Source organism: Myodes glareolus, chromosome 1 (assembly GCF_982192425.1).
Source record: "Myodes glareolus chromosome 1, mMyoGla1.1, whole genome shotgun sequence".
Taxonomy (NCBI): Eukaryota; Metazoa; Chordata; class Mammalia; order Rodentia; family Cricetidae; genus Myodes; species Myodes glareolus.
The window spans coordinates 72,477,387-72,503,614 of record NC_142026.1 but is presented as its reverse complement, the minus strand read 5'-3'; the positions used below and the strand labels follow the sequence as shown (position 1 = coordinate 72,503,614).

General features: G+C 46.2%; 1 protein-coding gene across 4 annotated transcripts; it reads right to left on the bottom strand.

The window, feature by feature from the left end:
* Positions 1–592: 592 nt before the first annotated feature.
* On the bottom strand, positions 593–23,215 carry Hspbp1 (HSPA (Hsp70) binding protein 1). 4 transcript variants are annotated; one of them, XM_048426851.3, is made up of 8 exons: positions 23,114–23,215; positions 22,415–22,710; positions 19,502–19,706; positions 16,666–16,890; positions 4,508–4,663; positions 4,331–4,427; positions 3,582–3,693; positions 593–920 (listed from the first exon to the last, which is right to left on the bottom strand). In XM_048426851.3, exons 2-8 carry the CDS (start codon positions 22,616–22,618, stop codon positions 846–848), a joined length of 1,074 nt encoding a protein of 357 aa, XP_048282808.1. In that variant the 5' UTR covers positions 22,619–22,710; positions 23,114–23,215; the 3' UTR covers positions 593–845. The 4 variants fall into 4 exon arrangements, with proteins under 4 accessions (XP_048282808.1, XP_048282807.1, XP_048282806.1 ...); XM_048426850.2 differs by having other exon boundaries at positions 22,415–22,707; positions 23,035–23,192; XM_048426849.2 differs by having other exon boundaries at positions 23,035–23,191.
* Positions 23,216–26,228: the final 3,013 nt, after the last annotated feature.

The following is a 26,228-nucleotide window of genomic DNA, read 5'->3' as shown; positions in this document are numbered from 1 at the left end:
CTCCCCATGCCGCCTCCTTTTCAGTCTGGGACCCTAGCCCATGGGACACTATTACCCATATTCAGAGTGGGTCTCCTCTCCCAGTTAAACCTTCATAGAAAAAGTCTCACAGACACACTGAAGATGTGTTTCCATGGTGATTCTAAATCAGCCAACTTGACAGTGAAGATTAGCCTTCACATAAAACTTCCTTTAGAGATGGTGAACTGGCTCCATGGGTAAAGGGGCTTAATTGTGCAAGCCTCATGACCTATTGATTTAGATTTGATTCCCAAAACCTACATGGTAGACGGGGAAAATTTACTCCCCACATGTTGTTCTCTGACCTCTACCCAAAGGCTATGTCCCCTTCCTTACACACGCAAATAAATAAATAAATGTGTTTTTAAAAAATAAATATATATAAAATTTTGAAAAGGACAGATGGTCCCAGCATAACAAAGGCAGGAAGATAAAGGGAAGACAGTACTTCTGAGAATAAGAGCAACACTTTTATTATCCCTTTAGTGACCACCCAAGTCCTCTAAGCTCAACCCCTCCTGCCTTCCATAAGAACCTTCCAAAAAAAAGCAAGGCAATACAGGGGAAGGGGAACTGGAGAAATGCTTTTATTGGAAGAGCAGTGTGGACATGAGAGGAAAGGATAACAGAAAGCAAGGGAGGGGGAATCCAAGGGGCCAGCACCTTTCTCGGGACCCCATCCAGGGGGCTGCCCAGAGATGGGCTGGCAGGCCCAGGCCCAGGCCTGAACAAGGCCTGGCAGTCCCTTGGGAAAGGGCGCCTGGGAAGGAGGGAGGCAGGAGGCCTGGGGTTCCCACGAAGAGAATGCAAGAAGCCACCTGGTCTCACCGATCCATGCTGTCGTCGGTAGGGCTGGAAAAACAGGTCTGTAACAGCTTTTCACAGAACTCCAGCTCCTCCTGGATCAGGAGAAGAGAAATCCTGAACACGGGCAGATCTGCCTCCCGCACATTCAGCAGCCAAAACAACCCTCCCTCCTACTGTCTACCACATGCCCACTCCAGTAGCCACTGGGCTTTCCGAGTGACCATGGCTCAGATCACGCTCACTTGCCCTGCTCATGGGTTTCTGAGCTTTGGAGAAAAGAGCCTGGGGCCACCCAAATTGGTCTGTCGTAGCATCAGCCCTGTGCTCTCATATATTCACCCCAGGTAAAGGTGCTGACCATCAAGCCTTAGGATCAGAGAGTTCAATCTCCACAACCCATGTAGTGGAAGTTAAGCACAGACTCCCACAAATTGTCCTGTGACCTCTATCCATGCACCATGGCATACATGTGCCCACACACATAATAAACAGATGAATGTAGACATTTTTTAAGCGGTATTTTTATGGGGGGGCCGAGATGGAGAGTGGTTTTTTTTATGTCAGTATGTATACATTCACATGTGTGCATGTGTATAAAAACTAGAGTTCCCAGAAGTCATCCACCTTGTTTGTGTGTGTGCACATGTGTGCAGATATGAGTGCATGTGTATACACATGGGTGTGGACACCAGAGGTTAACAAGTATCTTCCTCACCTGTTCCCCATCTCTTTCTCTTTTCTTTTGGAGGCAAGGTCTCACAATGTAACCTGGGCTGGCCTGGACCTCACTACGTAGACTAAGTTGGTCTCAGACTCACAGAGATCAGTCTGCTTCTGCCTCCCCAGTGCTAGGATTCAAGGTGTGCGTCATCATCTGTTTTTGAGACAGTTTCTCAATGAACCTGGAGTTCACGGATTCTACTACACTGGTCACACACGAGCCCCAAGGAATCTTCTCTCTTTGCCTCCTGAGTGCTAGGATTGTGTGTACCTGGAATTTGAGCTCAGCATCTCTTTGAGCAATGTTCTCTGCCTCAAAAACCTGTTCTTAAGAGTAGTGTTTGTAGTAGTGAGAAACTGGGGACAACCCACACCTCCTTTAAGAAGCATCTACCTCAGGATTTCAAGTTCAAGACTACTTTGAGCCAACACAGTGAGAACCTACCTAAAACATAAACTTAGAAAAAAAGAGGCAGTTAGCCGGGCAGTGGTAGCACACGCCTTTAATCCCACTACTCAGAGGCAGAGACAGGCGGATCTTTGTGAGTTCAAGGCTAGCTTGATCTACAGAGCTAGTTCCAGGACAGCTAGGGCTGTTATACAAAGAAATCCTGTCTCAAAAACACAAAAATAAAAATAAAAAACAGAGGAAGTTAAATCAATGAGGCCATGAAGCCGTCCACACTCCACACAACAGCGCTGTAATGAAAGAGAAAACCTCTAACACCAGGAGTCAAAATAAGCTTCTGTGCTGCACACTTTTCCCCAGCAGCAGGCCTGGAATGTTCCGCATGGCCCAGCCTGGCCTTCACCCACAGAGATCTGCCGGCCTCGGCCTCAGTGCTACCTTGTTCTAGTTATGAGGAAAAAATATCCAGTCTTGCTTTTATTTTTGAGAAAAATTTAAAAAATAATAAGCATTGGTCTGTCCACCTGAGGATGGTAGGCACCTCTAAGGTGAGTCCTAGAATAATTCAGCTCAGGGTCTCCTGGGAGATAAATACAAACGTAGCAGGTAGGTCCCCTACATCCTCCACCTGACACCAGGCCAGAACAGACTACAGCTTCCCATACTCCATGGGGACAGGTAGTAAGGTCACAGGTTCCTGGGATGAGGTCAGACAGACAGCTGCTAGCAGGTGTCCTACCTCTCCCACTTACCAATCTCCCTCTGTAACATCAGGTGTGTCCAGAGAGGCATAGAGGCAACAGAGTGGACATCGCCAGCGCACATCTGCTATGCTTAGCATTGTTAGGAGTGGCAGCATTGAAGCAGCAGGCACTTTGCAAAATGAATAATCAAGGCTGGCAGGGTCTTGTCGCAGCAGGTAAAAGTGACAACCTGACATCGAACCCTAGTACTCACATGTCAAAACATGACCTCCACACAAGTGTCATCACACATACACATGAACACACATATAAAGATAAAAAACAAATAACAAAAGCTGGAGAGATGGCTCAGTGGTTAAGAGCACTTGTTGCTCTTGTAGAGGTCCTGAACTAAAATTCCCAGCACCAACATCAGGCAGCTCACAACCATCTCAGCTCAAGGGGTTCCAATGCCTTCCACTGGCTTCCAAAGGTACTCCACAAACAAACAAAACAGAAATGTAAGTTAAAAAAAATCTTTTTCAAGACAGGATTTTTCTGTGTATCCCTGGCTGTCCTGGAACTCACTCTGTAGACCACGCTGGCCTCGAACCTACAGAAATCCACCTGCCTCTGCCTCCCGAGTACTGGGATTAAAGGCACGTGCCACCACTGCCAGGCTGAGTTAGCCATTCTTATCTACTTAATTTATTCACCTATTTAATTAGATATTTAAGGATGTTTATCACTTTTTTTGTACAAAATAACTAATCAGTTTAATTATCATTTTTAACTGGTTTATAAAATAATTCTCACTTCCCCACTGACACAACATGCAGCCCACAGCATTGCTTAATAGGAAAATATACAATAGAGAAGGCAGGGACAATTTGAGCCCACAAGCCACAGGGCCATCACAGGACCCTCCCCACCCCTTTTACCTGGTACTCCTCATGCTGCTGCAGCAGCTGGCAGCGGTGGCGGAGCAGCTCCTCCAGGCCCAACTCAGGCTCCCGGCATTCACGCACACCCTGGGGAAAGTCTGTCACAAGACTACAGGAGAACATGAGAGCAGATCTTAGGATCCCATCTACAACAAAGACCACAGCCCAGCTCCAAACCCCCTACCAATGCTCCTGTGGGGGCCACGGTATGCCATGGTCCTATAGTGGGTCTTGGCTCCCCATCTCGATAACAGTCCTCCAGCTGCTACACATCATGGTAGTGAATATAAAGTTTAGATGTGTCTGCCATATGTCTATGCAGGCTCCACCATGGTCCAGGTGTGTCCAACCTTTTGACACTGTGACATGATGTTGTCATCTACAAAGTTCATGCTGGAGAATGGTATGACTGAATTATTTTAAGAAACCTTACAATGTTTTAAGTACATTTACAATTATGTATTGGGCAGCATTCATAGCAACCCTGGGCACATGTGGCACAAGGCCTGCAGGTTGAAAAAACCCACAATACGAATTTGTCCACCGTGTGGGAACCACAAAAAAGGGAGTCTCCCTCCCAGGCATTGGAAGGAAACACACTGTGTGATCCTGCCCCTCTCTGGCCTACACTCTTCATCTCCCATTCTTCCAGGGTAGAATCCCAGCATAGGAGCAAGCTAGTGCCTGAGCTGTTCTTGTCGTGGGAACCCCATCCAAGGCCCCCTCCTCCAGGGGCCCCAGCACACCTGCACAGGGCTCCAAGCACGTGCTCGTGGAAAGGGCTGTGTTCTGTCCTCACAAGGGCCACCAGCTGCTGGACCATTCCCATAGAGCAAAGGGTTCCTGGGGAAGAGCTGTGAGCGTCAGGAGGAAGGCTCCCACACCAGCCTGCATCCCCCACAGGTCCCTCTCAGCCACCTTACCTTTGTGCTCGGGGTGGCCTACCAGCAGGTTCTGCAGCAGGAATGCTGACTTGACCTTGAGCTTTTGTACTTGCTGCTGCATGGCCCGCATCAGCACAGAGAATCCATCCAGGCGGAGGAATTGCAGCAACCCAGCCTCTTGCTCTCGGACGAGACCTGGAGGGAGGGGCAGAGCTCTGAGGTCCCAGTCACCATGGCCTCCACCATCATTACCACCACAGCCACCAACGCCACTAGTATCATGAGCATCACTGCTATGCCCATCACCACCATCTCAATCACTACAACTATCAACACCATCCATCACTATTTGTGGTAGAATAATCTTTCTGTACACTATGAAGATGTGCCTTTGCCAAGGCTCCTTCTGATTGGCTTAATAAAGAGCTAAATGACCGCGAGGAAGTGGTGGTGCACACCTTTAATCCCAGTACTCAGGAGGCAGAAGCAAATGGATCTCTGCGAGTTTGAGGCCAGCCTGGCCTACACAGCAGGTGTCAGGACAGGCAGAACTGTTATACAAAAAAACCCTGTCTCAAAAAAGCTAAGTGGCCAAAGCTAGGCAGGAGGCATAGTCAGAATTTCTGGGGAGAGAAAGGAAGAGGAGAATCTAGGTATGCAGGAGGAAGCGAGATGCATGGAGGAAGCAGATGGGCAGTACAGAGATAAGGTAAAAAGCCACAAGGTAAAAACGTAGATTACTATAAATGGTTTCTGTTTTAAGAGCTAGTGGAACAGCTGAAGCTAAGGTCAAGTTTTCATAATTAAGAAGTCTCTATGTCACTATTTGGGAGCTAGCTGGTGGGACAGAATGACTCATTACAACTATTATCACCATTACATCAGTACAATCAGCACTATCATTACTAGCATTATCATCACCAGTACCACGACCTCACTATTACTAAAATCATCAATACCACCATCATCACTATGACTATCACCACCATTTCATTACCACAACCACCATCATCACCACTCTCACCATTACTACAGCCATGCACAATCACCGCCACCACTACTGCACCTTCAGTACTCTCGTCACCATGACCACTCACATCATCATCATCACAGCAATCACCATCACCAGTATTATGAGTACCACATCACACAAAGTTCATCATAACCCATATAGTTTACCCCTGTAGTGCATAGAACCCAGTGGTTTTTAGGACGTTCACTAAGCAGCTATCACCATCACTTAACTCCAGAGCATTTACATCATGCCTGTACCCACACCCATTTCCCTCCTCCAGCCCCTGCCAACTTGGGTCTACTTTCTCTCCCTATGGATTTACCTACCCTGAATATCTTATATGAATGGACTCAAACAATATGGGCCCTTTTGTAACTGACTTTGTTCACTTAGACAAATGTTCTCGTGTTAAAAATCCTGTAAGCACTTCATTTCTTCTCACAACAGAGCACTATTCTGCCGTAGGGGCACACCACATTTTATGCATTATTCCTTTTTACTATTCACAAGGACCCTTCGGTAGGCACTCTTGGGTTCCCATTTTAGCTATTTACTCATTCATTCACTACTTACTTTGGTCTTTTTCTGTTTGTGTACATGATACACATGTGTATATATGTGTTCTTGTGTGCATGCATGTGAAGGCCAGAAGTCATGTCAACTGCTATCCAGAATCACTGTTCACCTCATTTTTTGAGACATGGCTTCTCATTGAACCTGTAGCTTCCCCAGTTAGAGTAGGCTGGATGGCTAGGGAGTTCCAGGGATGAGCTGATCTGGGATTACAGCCACAAGCCTCCATACTTGGCTTTTTACATGGATACTAGAGATCTGAACTCAGGCTCTCATGCTTGCAAGCACTTTACCAACTGAACTGCTTCCCCAGACCTTAACTAGGTCTTATGATGAGGTTACATATGTCTCAGTCTGACCTCCAACTCCCTCATGCAGCCAAAAATGACCCTGAACTCTTCTTAGTCTTAACTGCCTCCACCTTCAAAGTACAGGGATTACAGGTATCACCCCACACATGGCTTAGATTCCCATTTTACAGACAAGAAAACCAAGGTCAAGAGAGCCAGGCTATAGAGCACGTACGATCTTTATTCTGAAGGCAATGACGATTCTGTGCAGCCTCCAAGCAGGGCAAGAGCCAACCAGGGATGCATCTACAGGAAGGCCAACTCCTGGACAAGCTCCAAGCCTTCACTGCTCAGGCAGACAGGAGTCACTGCAAGTTCAAGGCCACTAAGTACCTGTGACAAGTGTGACTAAAGAACTGGGCTGTTCTTTCAAGTTCATTGAAATGTAAAGCCAACAACCAGAAAGAGTGTAAAATTTTCCATTAAACACAACTCTGTTGTTTTAGTAAAACTATACATTAAACACTTGAAATTCTACACCTAACCTGAGAAGTACTGAGTGTAAACGCATACCAAGTACTTCTGAAGATGTAGCACGGCAAAAAGATTTAAAGCACCTCATTAGTAGTCCATATGCAGGGACTGGAGAGATGGCTCAGTGTTTAAGACACTGGCTGTCCTCACAGCAGACCCAGGTTCACTTCCCAACACCCAGATAGTGGCTCACAATCACCTATAACTCAAATCCCAGGAGATCCAATGCCCTCCCTCTTCATTCTGAGGAGTCAGTTACCATGCATAAATACATGAAGAACACCCATCCACATATTACATACACATAAAAAAAATAAAAAAAAAAACTTTAAATGGTCAGTATCCACTGTGTGCTCCAATTATTACAAATAGTTACCTCTTACTGTTCTCTTTTTTAATATTGTTTTAGTTGTATGTGTGCATGTGAGTACATGTGCGCACTGAGACCAGAAGAGGGAGTCAGATGCCTTATGAGCAGTTACAAGCTGCCGATGAGGATGCTAGGAACCAAACTCAGATCTTTGGTTTTTGTTTTTTAAAACTGTTGAGCCAGCTCTCCAGCTTCTTTGTTTCCTTTCCTAAGATAATGACTTACTGTATTGTTTTGAATGACCTTGAACTCATGATTCTCCTAAATCTCCTAAATGCTGCGATTACAATGTGTTACACCATGCCTAAACTTATAATGTCATTTAGGAAAGAAAAAAAGAAAAAAAGACCTGGATCTGGTTCAGTAGTTAACAGCACTGGCTGTTCTTGCAGAGGACCCAGGTTTGGCGCCCAGCACCCACATGGCACCTCATGACTCTGTAACTCCAGTTCCAGGAGCCTGAATGCCCTCTTCTGCCCTCTGTGGGCACTTGAACTGTTTGTTTGCTTGTTTAAAGACATTGATTTTATGTACATTGGTGTTTTGCCTGCATGTATGTCTGTGTGAGGGTGTTGGATCATCTGGAAATGGAGTTAGAGATGTCAGCTGCCATGTGGCTGATGGGAATTGAACCGGGACCTCTGGTAGAGCAGCCAGTGCTGTTAATCTCTGAATCATCTCTCCAGCCCATTTGTTTGTTTTTACTAGAAGAGGGGTTGTGGTAATGAGCACCTGCAATCTCAGTGTTTGGGAAGTGAAAAGACTAATGTCAGCCCAAGGCCACCCTGGTCTAAACAGCCAAGACTCTGCAGTGAGACTGTCTCACGAGGCTGAAAGGAGGGCTGGCGGATCAGGCCAGCCAGTAAAGACAAATGCTGCCAAACCTGACCTACAGAGTAGGACAGAGCTGATTCCCACACGTTATCTCCGGCCTCTAGTCATGGGTAGTAAGTAACACTACAAGTGTATATATACATACGCACGCCTGCACACACACACGTGTACACACGCATGTATGCATGTACACGCACATACATATACTAATGAAATGTAATAAAAACTTTGAAACTGAAAATAGGGGCTACAGAGATGGCTCTCTTCCAGAAGACCTTTCCTTAATTCCCATATGAGGGTTCACAGCCGCCTGTAACTCCAGTCCCAGGTGATCCAACTCTTCTAACCTCCTCTGGTACCAGACACACAAAGTGGTAGATATTCATGTAGACAAAACACTCATACATGTAAGATAAATTTTTAAAAATTAAGAAAATAGTTAGAATAGCTGGCCATGGTAGCTCATGTCTATAATCCCAGAACTCAGAATCCAAGATCATCTTCAATGACACAGTGAGGTCAGTCATGACTACCTGCAACCCTATACAAATTAGTACTTCAAAATAAAACCAGATAAAACAAATAAGAAAATAATCATGGGTAGGAGACACAAGGCGCCATAAATTTAACTGACAAACACAGCCTGGAAGCTCTGCCTCCAAAGCAGGAGCAAGCATGGCCCTTGAATCTAAGGTTTCTCTACCTGGATATGGAAGCATCTGGGGCTGGGCCAACCTGTGCCATGGAGCAAGCCTAGATGTGGACAAGAGCCCTGACCCCAACTCTAACAACTGGACATTCCTCAAGTCATTACCAGTGTCACTGCAGGGCACGGTCACCTTTCACAAGGGCCCTGCTTACTCACCTCAGCCCTCATTCTCACCCAGGTCATTACCACACCCCTGACTCACTCCCAGCTTCCATGAACCCTACAGCTGCTACTGCTCTCAACTGACAGCCAAGGTCATCACCATGGGGCACATTTCTCCCTTAAAAAAACTACACTGAACTCTGTGCTGAAAAGAACCGAGCTGGCAAGACAGAGGAAGGTTAAATGCACATTCTACATAAAAGGCCAACTAGAAAAGCTGCACGCTGGGTTCCAACTCTGTGGCTGTGGTGGTTTGAATGAAAATGGCGCCTACAGGTTCATTGGGAGTGGCACTATTAGGAGGTATAGTCTTGGAGTGAGTGTGTTCTTATTGGACGAAGGGAGGGGGTGTCTTTGAGGTTTCAAATACTCATGCCAGGTCCAGTGTCACTCTCTATTCCTGGTGCCTGAGGATCCAGATGTAAAATTCTCAGCTACCTCTCCATTCAGCACCATGTCTGCCCGCATACCATGCCACCAAGCTTCCTGCCATAATGACAATGGACTAAACCTCTGAAGCAGTAAGCAAGCCCCAATTAAATACTTTCCTTAATAAGAGTTGCTGTGGTCATGGTGTCTCTTCAGAGCAATAGAAACCCTGAGACAGTGGTGTTGTGGAAAAGTCAAACTATGGATCAGGAGTGTGATGTCCAAGCAGGGCAGAGAGGATCTAGGCAGTGAAATGACTGTAAGGTTCCATAATAATGGGTATGTGTCACTAATTATCTGTCCAAACCACAGGGCACACAACCCTGTAACTCCAATAAAAGCTATGGATCCTAGACAACAACAATATGGTTTATCAGTTGGAGCATGATGTGGGCTTCCCCTCTGCATGCTGTGAATACCATTGGTTAATAAAGAAGCTGCTTTGGGCCTATTGCACTGCAGAATAGGGCAGGGTAGAGAGGTTGAGCGAGTTGGCGGAGTCAGGGAGATGCCATATAGTCAGAGAGGAGAAAGATGCCCATGTGCCAGTACTGGTAAACCACAAGCCTGTGGTAAAATATAAAATAATAGAAATGGGTTAATTTAAGATGTAAGAGCTAGCTAGAAATACGTTTAAGCTATTGGCCAAATAATATTGCAATTAATATAGTTTCTGCAGCCGGGAAACGAACAAGCAGCCTCCGCCTAAGAAGCAAATGTACCTCTGGCTGGGGTGCTGACAAGGAGGTAGACTGTATGGGCACGCAACCTCCAGTTTGCTATGAATCTAAAACTGCATCCCACATCATCAGTAGAGTACTTGCATAGCATATATGTGATCCTGGGTCTAAAATCCACCAAGTTGAGAATTTTGGTGTGTGTCGAGGACAAGGAGGTCAAGGTCAGTACCTAGCCAGTTCAAGGCTATGCTAGGCCATATGAGACCCTGTCTTAAAAACAAAATAAACAGGGGCTTGAGATGACTTAGTTGATGAATATTTGCTGTCCTTCCAGAGTATCTGAGTTCAGTTCTCAGAGTCTTCAGTGGGTACTGCACAACCACCTTTAATTACAGCTCCAGAGGATCTGATACTCTCTTCTGGATTCTATAGGTACCTGCCCTCCCAGGTACACATACACACATATACACATAAATAAAAATAAAACAGGAAGACTGCTGCAAGTCTGAGGCCTGCTTGGGCTATATGGGGAGCTATACACTGGGTTACAGTAAGACTCTGTCTCAAAAAACAATGGGCTACCAAAATGGCTCAACAGGTAAAGGCACTTGCCGTCAAGCCTGATAACCAGCGTTTAATCCTAGGAACCCCATTGTTGGAAGGTAAGAACCAACTCCCGCAAGTTGCCTTTAGACCACAACATTTGCACTATGGCACATGTGCCCACATACAAAAAAAAAAAGAAGGTTGAGTGGCAGTAGCACATGCCTTTAATCCCAGCACTCGAGAACCTCTGCAAGTTTGAGGCCAGCCTGGTCTACAGAGCTAGTTCCAGGAGAGCTATGGCTCTACAGTGAAACAAAAAACCAGGGGGCAAAAAAAGAAGAATATTAAAAATCCAGTTGGGCAGTGGTGGTACACGCCTTTAATCCCAGCACTAGGGAGGTAGGCGGATCTCTGTGAGTTTGAGGCCAACCTTACTGGTCTACAAGAGCTAGTTCCAGGACAGGCTCCAAAGCTACAGAGAGACCCTGTCTCGAAAATATATATATATATATATATATATATATATATATATATATATATATATATATATAATCCTAAAACAAGAGCCAGATGTAATCTTTGTACTTAGGTGGTGGGCAGAGGATCACGAGGCTATATAGCAAGTTCAAGGTCAGTCTGGAACATGCAAGACACTGTCTGAAAAAGAAGAGAGAAAGCAAGACTAGTTAGGTGGCTCAGAGGGTAAAAACACTTGTGGCACCAATAGGCTGGCTTGGGGGGAGGGGAGAGCAGAAGCAGGGATCAGGCAACAGAAGTGCATGTGTATCTCCCTAGCCTTCCCTGTCCCTTCCCCCACCCCAGGCCCTCACACACATGACTCCGAATGACCCATCTCTGAGTCTCTGAAACCCTTTCTCTGTGGGAACAAAGAACCACTCACAAACATGAAGTGACAAGGCAACCAAGTCTGTGCCCTCACCAGAGAGAGGCAGGAGTGCAATAATGTCCCTGCCTCCGGCAGTGGGAGCCCACATGATCAAGCCTACTGGTTCCTAGCACAGAACCCTCAAAAGACGCCACACAAGGGCCATACTATAAAGTCACCCAATGAAGGGCAGATGCCACCGACCATACACTTTAAAGTGGTTATGTGAACTCTACTTCAGAGTAAAATGGCAGTGTCATTTTGGCAGCTCCCCTGTTTCATCTGGAGAGCCCACCACGCTGTGAGACCACTCAAGCCACGCTAGGCTTCCTGCCTTAATCCTCGAATGTGCCTTTCAGCAGCAGGCTACCTAGGAGACAGACAGCCAACAGCAAAGGAAGTATGTTGGCTCAGACAGTATCATTGCCATAGTCCACTACCCTGATGACCAGAGCCTCATAAAGGACAAAAGCAAGAACTACTTAAGTGGGCTGCTCTTGAGCCCTGACCCACAGAAATGGTGAAAGATGATAGTCACTACTGTGTGAAGAAAAAAGAGAGCCAAGGCTGTCCAGGATGTGCTGGACAAAGCCATCCAGGCAGTCAGTTACCGAGTACATGCAAATGAGCAGAAAGAGGGGGCTTCTGTGTGTATGGCTGCATATTACCAGCATATACAGTGCATGTCTGTATATTACACACACACACACACACACACACACACACACAAAACCTTATACCATAAACAACACAGACACCATATATCATACACAACCCACACCAGATACACATACCAACTCCACACCCCCCACACACACACACTTATACTTACAGAAACATGTACCATGTACAGGAAAGCATCCAGGTGTCTGGGACACTGTACTGTGAGCAATGTAACTTTTTACAGACTTCTCTATTACTTGTTTTGTTTTCATTTTCTTTTCTCCTCTACCCTCTGAATCTCCCTCTGTTCCTCTCTCCCCAGGATCTCATATAGCCCAGGCTATCTTTGAACTGACTATTTACTCAAGGATGACTTTGAACTTCTAATCCTCCTGACTCCACCTCTCCATCCACCAAATGCTGAGGTGATGTGCACATGCTCCCACACATAGTTTATGTGGTATTGGGGGATCAAACCCGGGGCTTCCTGTATGCCAGGGACATACTCTACCAACTGAGCTACATCCTCAGCTGTGTCTTATTAGCCTTGAACCTTCAAGGTGTAGCCCAGGCTAACCTCAAGCTTGCAGGCATCCCCCATCGGCTCCCAAATATTGAATCACAAATGTTTACCAACATTCTCAGTACCCTGGATTTGTAATATTATAGAATGTCTTCACTAGAGGCAGGGGTACTTAAGACACTCTTACTGTAGACATCAGGCTGTCCTGAAACTCATAGAAATTCTCCTGCCTCAGAATTATAGGTGTGAGTCACCACATTCCACATTCACCTTATTTAATGTTTTTCTAAAAAAAAGGATGGGACTGGACATGTTGGAGAGATGGCTCAGAGGTTAAGAACACTTACTACCCTTCCAGAGGGCCCAAGCTAAATTCCCAGCACCCCATCAGATGGCTCTCAATCACTTAAAACTCCAGACCCAGGGAATCCAATGTTTCTAGCCTCTGTGGGCACCTACATCCATGTGTAAGCCCTTACACACAGAAATATGTATACACAGAAATAAAAATAAATTAAAAAATAAGAGTCAGATGGCAATGGGGCAGCAGTGGAGGTGGTGGCAGCGGCAGCAGCACCGGCAAACACCTTTAATCCCAGCACTTAGGTGGCAAAGGCAGATGGATCCCTGAGTTGGAGACCAGCCTGGTCTACAGAGCCAGAGTTACACAGAGAAACTGTCTCAGAAAACAAACAAACAACAAGAATAATAGGGGCTGTGGGGTGGTGGTGGCACACACCTTTAATCCCAGCACTTGGGAGGCAGAAGCAGGCAGGTCTTTGTGAGTTTGAGACCAGCCTGGTTTACAGGGCTAGTTCCAGGACAGCTAGGGCTGTTTGTTACACAGAGAAACCCTATCTCAAAAAAGGAAGGAAGGAAGGAAGAAAAGAAAAATAGGGGCTGAAAAGATGGCTCAGCAGTTAAGAGCACTTATTGCTCTTACAGAGAAGACCTAGGTTCGGTTCCTAGTACCCCCATGGCAGCTCAAACTCACCTGAAACTTGAACTCGAGAAGATACAATACCCTTTTCTGGCCTCCTTAGGCACTATACACATGCAGTACACACATATACATGCAGGCAAAAAAAAAAAAAATCATGCACATAAAAAGAATACAAGTAATAAATCTTAAAATAAGAAGATAAAACTTAAAAGAAAGCCTTGCATGTCCCTCCCCAGCCAGCTCCAAGTCTGGCTGCAGCAGAACTGGGGCACAAAGTCCTTTTCCTTACCCGAGGCTAGGCTATCGTGTGTCTGTCTCTCCAGACCTTCTTCCTGCCACAGATTAACATGCCTCCTCCCCAGTGAAAGCCTGTCTTGTCCAGCCTCCCTTGGTCTTCCCACCAGCCTCTGTGTCCCAGGAGCATCTGCCCTTCTGCTGTGAGCAACTCTCATGGGGACCAGAGCTCAAGATACAGGAGAGGGTAGAGGCTCCTCCCACATACTTCCTCTTTTTTTCTCTGTCTCCCCAACTCCCTCTCCTCTCCACGTCTAGCTTTGTAACCCTCTTTCACCTCAAACACAAGGCAATTCTCCTGCATCCTGGAATTACAGGTATAGGTCACTAGGCCTGGATTTACACATCCTGTTTCAAAGACAGTGTGTAACTGCTAGAGCTAAGGAAAGTCAGACTGGGGATATTGGTCAGTTGGCGGTAGGATACTTCCTTAGCATTCATGAAGCCCTAGGTTCAATTTTCATTAGCCAAGCATGGTGGTGCACGCGTAGAATCTCAGAGCCCTAGAAAGATACAGGCAAGAGAATGAGATATTAAAGGTCATTTTTGATAGAGAGAGTTCAAGGCCAACCTGGTATACATGAGATCCTGTCTCAAAAATGGAAAGAAGCCAGGTGTGGTGGTGCACATCTCTAATCCCAGCACCTGAGAGCAGAGGCAGGAGAATCTCTGAATTCAGTGCTAGCTAGTTCCAGGATAATCAGGGCTACACAGAGAAAATCAGTCTTGGAAAAGAAAAGAAGAAGAAAAAAACAGTCAGTCAGGCAGAGGTGGTGCATACCTTTAAACCCAGCACTTGGGAGGCAGAGGCAGGAGGATCTCTGTGAGTTCTAGGCCAGCAAGGTCTACAAAGCAAGTTCCAGGACAGTTAGGACTGTTACACAGAGAAACCCTATCTCAAAAAAATCAAAAGGAAAAAATGAAAGAGAGAGAGAGAGAGAGAGAGAGAGAGAGAACTGACCTTGCAGAGATAAACAAGGAGTCCCCATATGTCCTTGCAAGTCCACTCCCAGGTACATACTCCAAGAAAGGGAACATGTCGACAGACAAGACTTGCAACCCCTGCTCACAACAGCAGAACAGCCAAGAGGCTGAGACTACCCAGACGCCCACTGGCAGATGGACAGATAAACAAAATGTGCTGTGTTGATGTGCTGGAATGTCATTCAGCCATAAAAAGGAATGAAGTACTGACGCAGGCCACAACAAGGATGAACACCACGCTCAATGAAAGAACCCAGAAGCAAAAGGCCACATGGGGCACACAGTTCTGTTTACAGGAAGTGTCACGGACAGGCAAGCCCGACACACTGGACTAGTGACTGCAAGAGCTAAGTTAGGGCACACGGGAGGGAGGGCTGCAGGCTGACAGCGCCCGGCTGGGGCGATAAATGGTATGAAATTGAAAGGGGTGCACAACCTTGTGAATACACTGAAAAATACTACATTGTGTAATCGAAAAGGTTGGATTTAGCTGGGCCTGGAGGTATAGGCTATAATCCAAGCTACTTGGAATATGGAGGCAGGAAGATGACAAGTTCAAGCCTTGCTTGGACTATAGAGTGAGTTCAAGGCCAACCTAGGAAAACACAGCAAGATCCTGCCTCAAAAGAAAAGGATAAAAAGAGCTGGAGGTGTACTTTGGAGTGCTTGTCTACACAAAGCCCTGGGTTTGAAGCCCAGCACCCCATAAACTAAGCGTGGTTTATGTGGTACATGTTTGGCACCTCAGCACTCCAGAGGTGGTAACAGGAAATCTGAAGTGATGACTGTAGGAGCGGCACTCATAAGGCCCCACCCCTCCCTAAGAATCTCTAGTCCATGGTAGCTAGGGGAGGGGGTAGGAGGAAGCATATTCCTCGGTGCTGTGGCCACTGGTAAGTTGCCCTGGCTTAGGTAAATAAACACCCACTGGAGCTCTTAAGAACAACCCAAATTAAATGCAGTGGATCAAAAAACAAAACTACAAAGTTGAAAGCAGGAGGGATTTGTTGGCAGATGAATCTCTGTGAGTTTGAGGCTAGCCTGGTCTATATGGCAAGTCCCCGGCCAGCCAGAGATACATAGTGATACTATCTCAAAAATAATAATTATTATTATTATACACACACACACACACACACACACACACACACTACGAACAAAATAGGGTTGAGGACCTGAATTCAACCCCTACAGACCACATGGTGGAAAGAGACAAATACACTAAATACATAAATTATAAAAACAAAAACCCGACATTAAACAAGCTCTCTACAATGCTGGTTTTCTTTCTGTTCCCAAGCTGGCACCTACATCCGAGCTAAATGTCTCTGTCCATGCTTTGGTTCCCTTGCTTCTCAGGCTGTAAGGACAGAGTGTAGAGGTACGCTGAGGGACTCTGCCCTGTCTGAAGAAGTGCTAGCTGACATAACTGGGGAATGCCAGTGTCTACAGCCGGTGGAGGCCACAAACACAGCTCAGTTTCCTACAGCATACAGGATGGTCCCAGTGGCAGAAAATGAGCTGACCCCAAACATGGACAAAGACTCTGATACCTGAGGTACTCAAGCTGGACCACGAGGTCAGCCACCACCACTGCCCAGGAATTGGTGGTCTCTGGCTCTGACTTCACTTCTCTGGCTCTGGCACCTCACACAGAGTCCCAACAGAAACAGAAATCAAAGAATAACGGAAGCACCCAACCCTTTATCCCTTGTGGATTCAGCAAGTCCCAGGCCCTCCCCCAGCAATCCTGGACACTCACAGGAGATGGCGAAGAGGGCCTTGACGCGTACCGTGTCGCAGGAGTCCCGGTCGAGCAGTCGAAGCAGCTTGCGCAGGGCACCCAAGCCCAACACCTGTTCCTGAATGGCTGCAACATTCTGACTGCATGTGCCGATGAGCTGTGCTGCCCTCCAGCGCAGCCCTGCAGCCCCTGCCTCTAGGTATCGGCCCACCAGCAGGTGCATGCCTGACAGCTGGCAGAAATCTACAAACAGGAGAAGAGAAGAAAACTGTCAAAGCCCCCAGTTCACAGGCTGACTGACCTCTCACGCCTTACTATGTGACTATATTTAAAAACAGAGTATGAGAGGGAGGGCTGATAAATGGGTTTGGGGACTCACTTGGGAATGATAAAAAATTCTGAAAGTGAAACAGGTCTGGAGCTAAGTTAGCAGAGTGCTTACTTAGCACTCAAGCCCTGGGTTTGAGTTTCAGCACCTCATAAAACAGGCTTAGTGGCACACTCAGCACTCAGGAAGCAAGAAGAGCAGAAGTCCTAGGTCATCCTCAGCTACATAGGAAGTTTAAAGCCAGCCTGGTACATATAAGACTCTGTCACAAGTTGAGCGATAGTGATGCAGTCCTTTAATCCCAGCACTTGGAAGCAGAGGAAGCAGATCTCTCTGAATCCTTTGAGTTCAAAACCAGCCTGGTCTACAGAGTTAGTTCCAGGAGCTACAAAGAGAAATCCTGCCAGGTCACAAAACAGATGGGGAAAAACTGGGGGAACATGATTTATAATCCTCTGAGACAGGAGGACCAAAAGTTCAGTATGGGCTACAGAGGGCATTCAAGGCAAGCCTGGCAACTTTACGAGATCCTCCCTCAAAATGCAAAAGGAAAAGAGGGCTTGCAAAATAAAAAGGCTAGCAATATAGCTCAGTAGCAATGTGCTTGCCTGACGTGCTTGAGGTCCTGAATTCCATCCTTATACCACACACAAAAACATTTTGAAACCTGCCAGGTGATAGCTGCACAGTATTATGAATATTCTGAAAGCTGCCCAGTGTGCTGGCACAAGCCTATAATTCCAGCATTTACAAGGCAGAAACAAGATTGCTACAAGTTTAAGATCAGCTAAAATGTTATAGAAAGATTGCCTCAAGGAGCTGGAGAGATGACTCCAGAGGTCCTGAGTTCAATTCCCAGCAACCACATGGTGGCTCACAACCATCTATAGTGTGATCTCATGCCCTCTTCTAGCATAAAGGTATACATGCAGATAGAGCACTCATATACATAAATTAAGAAATAAATCTTTAAAAAAAAAAGAGAAAAAGAAAAAAATCAGTAAAATAAAATAAATGAATGCTACAGAATTTTATACTTGAAATGGTGATTTCAGTTTTGCAACCTTTTTTCCACTTGCTTATCTGCTGGGGGAGACATGCACATGTCATGGTCCGACTTGGGAGGTCAGAAGACAATTTCTGGGAGCAGGTTCTCTCCTTTCACAATATGAGTTCCAGGAACTGAACTCGGGTCACTTTTAGTGACACACACCTGTAATCCCAGCACTGGGGTGGTCTGAACTGCCTGAGAATTTATCTCAACAATAGTAACAAAAAGAATGTGGGGTTTTGCAGGGGAAGGGGGACATGTCTTTAATCCCAGCACTCAGGAGGCAGAGGCAGGAAGATCTCCATGAGTTTCAGGCCAGCCTGGTCTACAGAGCGAGTTCCAGGACAGGCTCCAAAGCTAGAGAAACAAAAACAAAACAAGACAAGACAAAAAATGGTTCAGTGGTTGAGAAGTCTTGTATTTGTTCTTCAGAGGATCCTGGTAGTTCCTAACACCCACAAAAAGGTAGACCACAACTGTCTGTAACTCCAGTTCCAGGGAATCCAAAGCCCTCTTCCAGCCTGCCAGGACACTAGATACACATGTGGTACATATATACATACATGCAGGTACTCACACATACACCTACAATAAAAATACATAACACATGCCTTGCCTTTAATCCTAGGAGGCACATGCCTTTAACCCCTGGAAAGCAGAAGGCCATAAATATCTGTGAGCTTGAGCCCAGCCTGAACAACAGCTGGGCTACATGGTGAGACCTTGTCTTATTAAAAATAAATAAATAATAACAATAATAATAATAAATAATAAAAATAGGACATGTGTGGTGGCACACACCTTTAATCCCAGCACTCAGGAGGCAGAGGCAGGAGTATCTCTCTGAGTTCGAGGCAAGCATGGTCTACAAAAGCTAGTTCCAGGACAGCTAGGACTGTTACACAGAGAAATCCTGTCACAAAAAAAAAAAAAAAAGAAAAACCCCCAAAAAAGAAAAAAATAAATAAAATAGGTATATGTATTTAAAAATAGAAAAGAATGTGACCTGTGACCTACAGAAAGCCATGTCCCACCCTAGAACCACACATGTTCCGCTTGCCAGGACTCCTGTCTGTTCTGACCAGGCTAGCACAATCTTACCTCAGAACCACTACTTGAATGCTTTTTCCAAACCAGATATAATCCCAAGACACACCCTTGCTCAGGTCTCTGATCAACGCTGTACCTCAAGGTGGCCTCACTTTACCACCCCACCCCAAACTCCTCCTTTCTCATCCTCTATAGAGAGGCAGTAGATGGCCAGCAGATTAGGAGGCGAATAATCCATCTCAGGGCTTAACAGGGAAGTAGCTAAACCAACAGGCTCCACAGTAACTTGGCAGGGTGCAAGAAGGGCCTTGTTGCTGTGGTAACCATGGGGAGAGGCTGGGAGGAGATGATGCTGATCCAGGAGAGAAGAGCTGAGGGCTGAGCCATATGGGATATGGGGCACTCTGGTGGAGGGGGTGGGGTACCTGCCGCATTATCCATGTTCTCGCACAGGTCTGCCAGCAGCTCTAGTGCCCCTTCACGCTCCTGCTGATCAGTGACTAGCTCAGCTTCACCAGCAGTTGGGGGTGTGGGCTGGGACAGCACCCGGAGGCAGCTCTTCATCTGCTCCACCTCCTCTCGCTGGCCCCGGAAGGCAGCCGACATGGCTTCCTGCAGCCACTGACGTCTCTAGGGAAATAGAAAAGGGGGGGGGGGGGGGAAGCAGAAGTCTCTCAGCGATGACCTGAGTGGTGACATACGAGAAAAGCACAGCGGTCTCATACTATAGTTCAGTCTGGCTTCCAACTCACAGCAGTCCTCCTGCCTCGGCCTCCCAACTGCTGGGATTAAAAGCGTGTGCCACCCGCCAATAGGGCTAGTTTTTACTCACAAATTCTTTCCTAGTACTAGGGACTCGGTACTGAAACAGAACAGTTAAAGAAAAAAGGAAAAAAAGTGCCTTTCAGGGGATGTGGGTGGTGAACAGAGAGAGAGAGACTAGAGAAAAATAAAGAGAACATGTAGTGTGTAACAAGATATGACAATCTGACAAGCACTGTGGGGTAAGGGCAAACACAGTGGAGGACCAAGGGAGTGGAGGGAGGCCTGCAGAACTAAATGGGGTCATCACGGAGCATGAAGTGTAAGCAACAAAATCAGCCACAGAATAACTATGTGGATACTAGGAAGAATAGTCAAGGCTGAGGAAACCATCAGGAGGCCAAGGTAGCTTAAGCAAGGTTAAACAAAGGAAGAAAACAGTTGTGGAAAGAGAAACACCTGCTGTGGAATAATCCTGTACACTGTGAAAATGGGCTGCTCACACTGTCAACAAAAAGCTGATGTGGCCAGTAGCAAGGCAGGAATTATAGGCAGGACAACCAAACTAAGGACTGGAGAGAAAGAGGGCAGAGAGAGGAGTCACCAGGAAACACAGAGAAAGCAAGATGTGATAGAGGACAGGTAAAGCCACAAGCCACATGGCAATACATACATTAGCAGAAATAGGTTAATTTAAGTTGTAAAGAGCTAGTTACTAATAAGCCTGAGCTATCAGCCGAGCATTTATAATTAATAAGACTCTCTTGTGGTTAGTTGGGAAGCGGCTGCTGGGTCAGGAAAACTTCACCTACAAACACCCCAGGAAAAGAGCAGGTTGGATCCTATAGCCAGTTGGAAAGGCCTAGATTTTGTTCTGAATGAGGTGGATGGAGCTACCAAAGTTCTCAGCAAAGAGGTAGAAACACGGACTGAGAAGTGTAAAAATAGAGACAAGAAGGCTTAAGTAGGAGACTAAATAGTCCGTGCAAGAGAAAAGGTAATGGAGCTAATTGTGAAGGCATATGCCTGTAATCCCAGCACTAGGGAGGGGGAGGCAGGAGGATTAGAAGTTCAAGAACAAGCTCGACTATGTATCAGTGTGAGAAGTGGTCAGATTCTGGGCTGTGAAAAGAGAACCAATTGAACAGCTAAGGTATAAGGAGAGAAAGAGGAGCCAGGATGATGCCAGGGTTCTGTCCTGAGCAACTGGCAGCTGGGGAGGGGAAACACAAGACGCACTCATTTCCCCACAATGTCAGGTTGGAGGATCTGCTACAACCAAGGAAAACACTGAGTAGGTACCCTTACGGCTGGGGCAGAGGTCTTTGCATCTCTGCTCTACCGACACTCTGACTTGGATGGTTCTGGAGCATGACAAATGTCTTTAGAACTATGTGAGGTTGAAGAGCATCCCCAGCCTGCACTCTCCTCCATGTTGTGACAGCCGGAACTGGGAAGGCAGAGACAAGCAGATCTCTGTGAGGCCAAGCAGGTCTATAAAGTGAGTTCCAGGACAGCTAGGGCTCTTACACAGAGAAACCCTGTCTCAAAAGAAAAAAAGAAAAAGAAGGAAAGCATACAGGTAGGCAGGCTCTAAGTTGCTAATTGTCCTCTGGAAAATTAAAAACAATAGAAAGTATGGAGAATGGGAAGAAATCAACAAAGGACACCAACAAGGACAAGTGAGCACAGAGGAAAACTAGAAGGCTACATTGTCTCAAAAGGGGCACTTCAAGAGGGCTAAAACAACCAGCACACACCTGTAATCCCAGTACTTTGGAGGTGGAGGCAGGGGGATCAGCAGGGCAAGGTCATTTTGGCTAGTTTGGTCTGGATGAGACCTCAACCTCCAAAAAGGAAAAAAAGTGGGGGGGGGGGGGGTTGGGCAAGCGATCTCATTGTTCTGTGCCTGTCTCCTCCTTGTGCTGTATGTGGTTAGTGATACAGTGTCTATAGATTATTCTATATTGTAATTGAACTGCTACACTATTTCTAGGTATAGCAATTGTCACCTGAAAAATTACATGTAAAATTCCTACCAACCTTCAAGGCAACTCTGTCGGTTTTATTATGGTTATTCCAGATGCACTGATTTAAAAAAAAAAATCTGAGACACAGAAAGGATGTGCCTTACTCAACCAAGGTCATGGTTGGTACTGGCAAAACCCAACCGTACTGTATGTTGAGTACAGTCCAGTCTAAGCTGGAACGTCCAAACTGCCTTATGAAACACTGTCATTGCTATCACCATCAATTTGAAAACACGAGGATTGGAAAGATTAAATAATATACCCAAGGTCACATTTGTGGGGACAAGGCTGAATCCAGATCTGCCTCATTCCAGAGAACCCTAACTTTTTTTTTCCTCTTTTCCCTCATCACGAGATTATTCTGCCTCCCAGAACAAGGCTGTGATCAGACACTTCACAGCTGACCTTCAGTCTACCATGATGCCACACTTAGACTCTTGCGCACCATCCAGAGAGACAACAGCTTCTAGCTCACTAAGCCACTCTTCCCAAAACACTTACATCCCTAGACCCCCTCACGCCAGCCCTTGGGTCTTCATACTTTACCTCCTCGCTCATGGGTTCTGGCGGAGGGTCTGGCTCCTCAGAGCCCGCAGTAATAGCCATCTGCAGCAAGCCTTGAAGGTTCCGTGGAGGCCGGGGATTGCCTGAGCCTCCCGCTGAGGAGCCGCTGCCCCCTGAAGAGCAACCCTGGGAGGCCGGAGGCAGCGCAAGCGGGAGGCGACTGCCCCCAGAGCCTTTGTCTGCCATGGGCCTTTTATGAAGGGAGAATGTATTGAAGGAAGATGATGGTCACCGCTAAAGCAGTTCTGGCATCCGATGGGTCGACTCTTGAGGGTCTGCTGAAAAGGTGGTGTTTTGGGAGTGTTAGGGGCCTCCTCATGATTCCAAATCATTCTGCCTGCAGCCACCTTAATCATAGCCCTCTTTCCCTCCTTCATACCCACAAGACCCTTCCCCATCCAGATACCCCTCCTTTCTCCCTAGCAACAAGCCCCACCCACTCTCCCTGGCAACGAGCCCCCCCAGGCTTCACATCTTGCGTCCTAGTCTCTTAGCAACTCCACTGCCCCGCCTCCATGGCAACAAGCCTTCTCTCAGTCCCCTTAGCAACAAGTCTCCTCCCTTGTCTTGGAAGAGGGGCACCCCAGTGGGGCTGATCTCACCTTCCCGGGTCTACAGTCACCACCACGCCTAAAGACAGACTCGCCTGCACCTGACTCTGGTGGGCGCCGCCATATTTACCGGAAATACGCAGGGTCTCACTCGGAAGTACCTCACGCCGAGGTTTGCCCAGTTCTAAGCAGCACCTCTCGGCGGATGTGGCGCTTAGCTCCACCTCTCTCGATTAGGCCCCTCCCCATTGCCACACACCCCCATTCGCGTATCTGTTATAAGCCCCGCCCCCTGGCTCCTTTGTGCACCTTAGAGAACACAGGACTCTTACTAGAAAAGCAAGCTCCTCCCCTTCCAGAAATAGACCCCGCCCACATCCGTATTCCCCGCCTCTGTTCTAGGCCTTTCGGCCTTTCCCCGTCAAGTCCCGCCTCTTTCTTAAGTACCTGGACCATCAACCTGGCCCATTTGTCCACAGAGGCCACGCCCGTTCTCCGCTATAGGTCAGGCGGGTTTGTACCTCTCTCTAAACTGCAGTTTCTACTGGAGTCTTGGGGTATTGCTCCTAGTACCGTGGCACTCAGTCTCACCTTTTTCTCGGCCTCAGTTTCCCCATTTATGAGTGGCTTCAGTGTGGACCACTCTGTGTGAGTGGTGTGTATCTCTGTGAGGCTAAGCATGGTGTGTGTGGAAAACAGTCAACATCAGGTGTCTTTCTCCTTCAATCTCCACCTTATTTTTTTTTATCGTTTTTTAAATTTTGTTTGTTTTTTGTTTTTCGAGACAGGTTTCTCTGCCTAACTGTTTCTTGTAGCTCTTGAACTCACACCTGCCTCTGCTTCCCGAGTAATGGGTGAAATTTCTTTTAAAGATTGTTTTTAATTATGTAGATGGAGGTATGCGCAAAAATGCAATTTCTTATAGAGTTAGAGACATAGAATCCCCTGGAGCAAGAATTAAAAGCGGTTTTGAGATAGGTGCTAGTAACCAAACTCTGGTCTGTCTGCTCCAAGAACAATTAAGTACTCTTGACTGCTGAGTCATCTCTCCAGCCCCTCAAATTATTATTATTATTATTATTAGGTTTTAATTTTTTAGATTTATCTATTTTGGATGAATGCTTTGCCTTCATGCTCGTGTGTACACCACTGTGTCTCTGCTGGATTGCCTGGAGCTGGAGTTATTGATAGTTGAGAACCATCATGTGAACCTAAGGCTTTAGCAAGAGCAGTAAAACAACAGGGCTCCTAACCACTGAGCTATCTCTCTCTGGCCCACTCCCTTTTGTTTTTGTTTTGGAGTTTGGCTGGGTTTTTGTTGTTGTTTTGTTTTATTTTGAGACAGGATCTCACCATGTAGCCTTGGCTGATCTAAAGTTCAACTTGATCAGGCTGCCCTCAAACTCATAAATATCCACATGCCTCAGCATTCTGAGTGCTGGGCTTAAAGGTGTGCATCCACATACCTGGCTTATTTTATTCTTTTTATGTATAAGTATGTGTGTGCATGTGTGTGTGCGTGTGTGCGTGCACGCGCATGAGCGCATACATCATGTGCGTGTTTGGTGCCCTTGTGGTCCAGAAGATGAGATCTGTTCCCTGGAACTCTTACTACTGTTGTTTAAAAATATCTTGATGACTTAAACAACACGCATTTTTATACTACAGTTGTGAAAGGCAGAAGTCTTAAATGACGATCACTGAGCTAAGATCAAGGTGAAGACCGGAGTCCTTCTTCAGGCCTCTGGTGCAAAGCTGTTTTCCATCCCTGTAACAGTTTCTAGGAGTCACCGTAATTTCTACACCTGTGGCCGCATCCCTTTGGCCTCTGCTTGCATTTTCTCATCACCTTGTCTGATCTTCATCCTCCATCATCCTTCTTACTAGGATCTTGTTATTTTGAGGGACTCACACCCACCAAGATACACCAGGATGTTCTCTTTGCCTTAGGATCCTTAACAGAGAGCAGGGTGTGGTAGCACACACTTTAAACTCAGCACTCAGGATGCAGATGCAGTCAAACTTCTATGAGTTTGAGGAGAGCTTTGCCTATTTAGCTAGTTCCAGCAAACCAAGGCCTTATAGTAAAACCCCGTTGCCCTCTCCAAAAAATTCTCAACTGAATCTCATCTTCAAAGTTTCTTTTGGTAATAAGGTCACATAGTCACAGGTTCTGGAAATTAGGTTTTTTGTTTTTGTTTTTGTTTTGTTTGTTTGGTTTTTGGTTTTTCAAGACAGAGGTTCTCTGTGGCTTTGGAACTAGCTCTTGTAGACCAGGCTGGCCTCGAACTCACAGAGATCCGCCTGCCTCTGCCTCCGAGTGCTGGGATTAAAGGCGTGCGCCACCACCACCCGGCAGGTTCTAAGAATTAGAATTAGAATGTAGACTGTGTATGTGTGTATATGTAATGATATATGTCACACAGTATAAATGTACAATAGCATATTTATATGTGTATATGGATATTACAGATACATATCATGCTGGTAGCCTAGATGAAAGCTATCGTGCATTCTATGAAAGTTACAATATGATACATAGATATCCTATGAATGCTTTACAATAATCTATAAGAAATATAATCATATAACTTTGCCATCTCTACTGAAACACTCCAGAGTAAAATGGGTCCTATTAATTACTAACATATACCTATAATCACAGTACTTGAGACAAAGAAGAGTTCAAGGTCAGCCCCAGCTATGTACAAGTTCAAGACCTTCCTGGGCTACATGAGATCCTGTTTCAAAAAGAAAAAAAAAAATCTCGAGAACTGAGTTAGGGAGAGAGCTCCATTAGTAAAATACTTGCTGCACATGCTTAAGAATTTCATCTTTGGGGGCTGGAGAGATGGCTTAGTGGTTAAGAGTATTGGCTGCTCTTCCAGGGGTCCTGAGTTCAATTCCCAGCAACCACATGGTGGCTCACAACCATCTGTAATGAGATCTGGCACCCTCCTCTGGCATGAGGGCATACATGGAGGCAGAATATTGTATACATAGTAAATAAATAAATCTAAAAAAAAAAGAATTTCATCTTTGGCACCCACTGGGTGGGTGTGGTGATGCATGCTTGTGATCCCAGTGATGGAGAAGTGGAAGCTGGAAGTCCTTGGGACACAATAGCCAGACCTTATAACTTAATTGGCAAGTTGGTGTTGAAGAGATGGCTCAGCAGTTAAGAACATTGGCTGCTCTTCCAGAGGCCTGAGTTCAGTTCCCAGCAACCACATGGGTGGCTCACA

Coding starts and splice junctions, on each gene's coding strand:
- Hspbp1 (XM_048426851.3), bottom strand. CDS start 22,618: ATGGCAGACAAAGGCTCTGGGGGCAGTCGCCTCCCGCTTGCGCTGCCT. Junction 4,664..16,665: donor GGCCCTCTTCGCCATCTCCT/GTGAGTGTCCAG, acceptor CCCTCCCTCCAG/GTCTCGTCCGAGAGCAAGAG. Junction 4,428..4,507: donor AGGCCACCCCGAGCACAAAG/GTAAGGTGGCTG, acceptor GCTCTTCCCCAG/GAACCCTTTGCTCTATGGGA.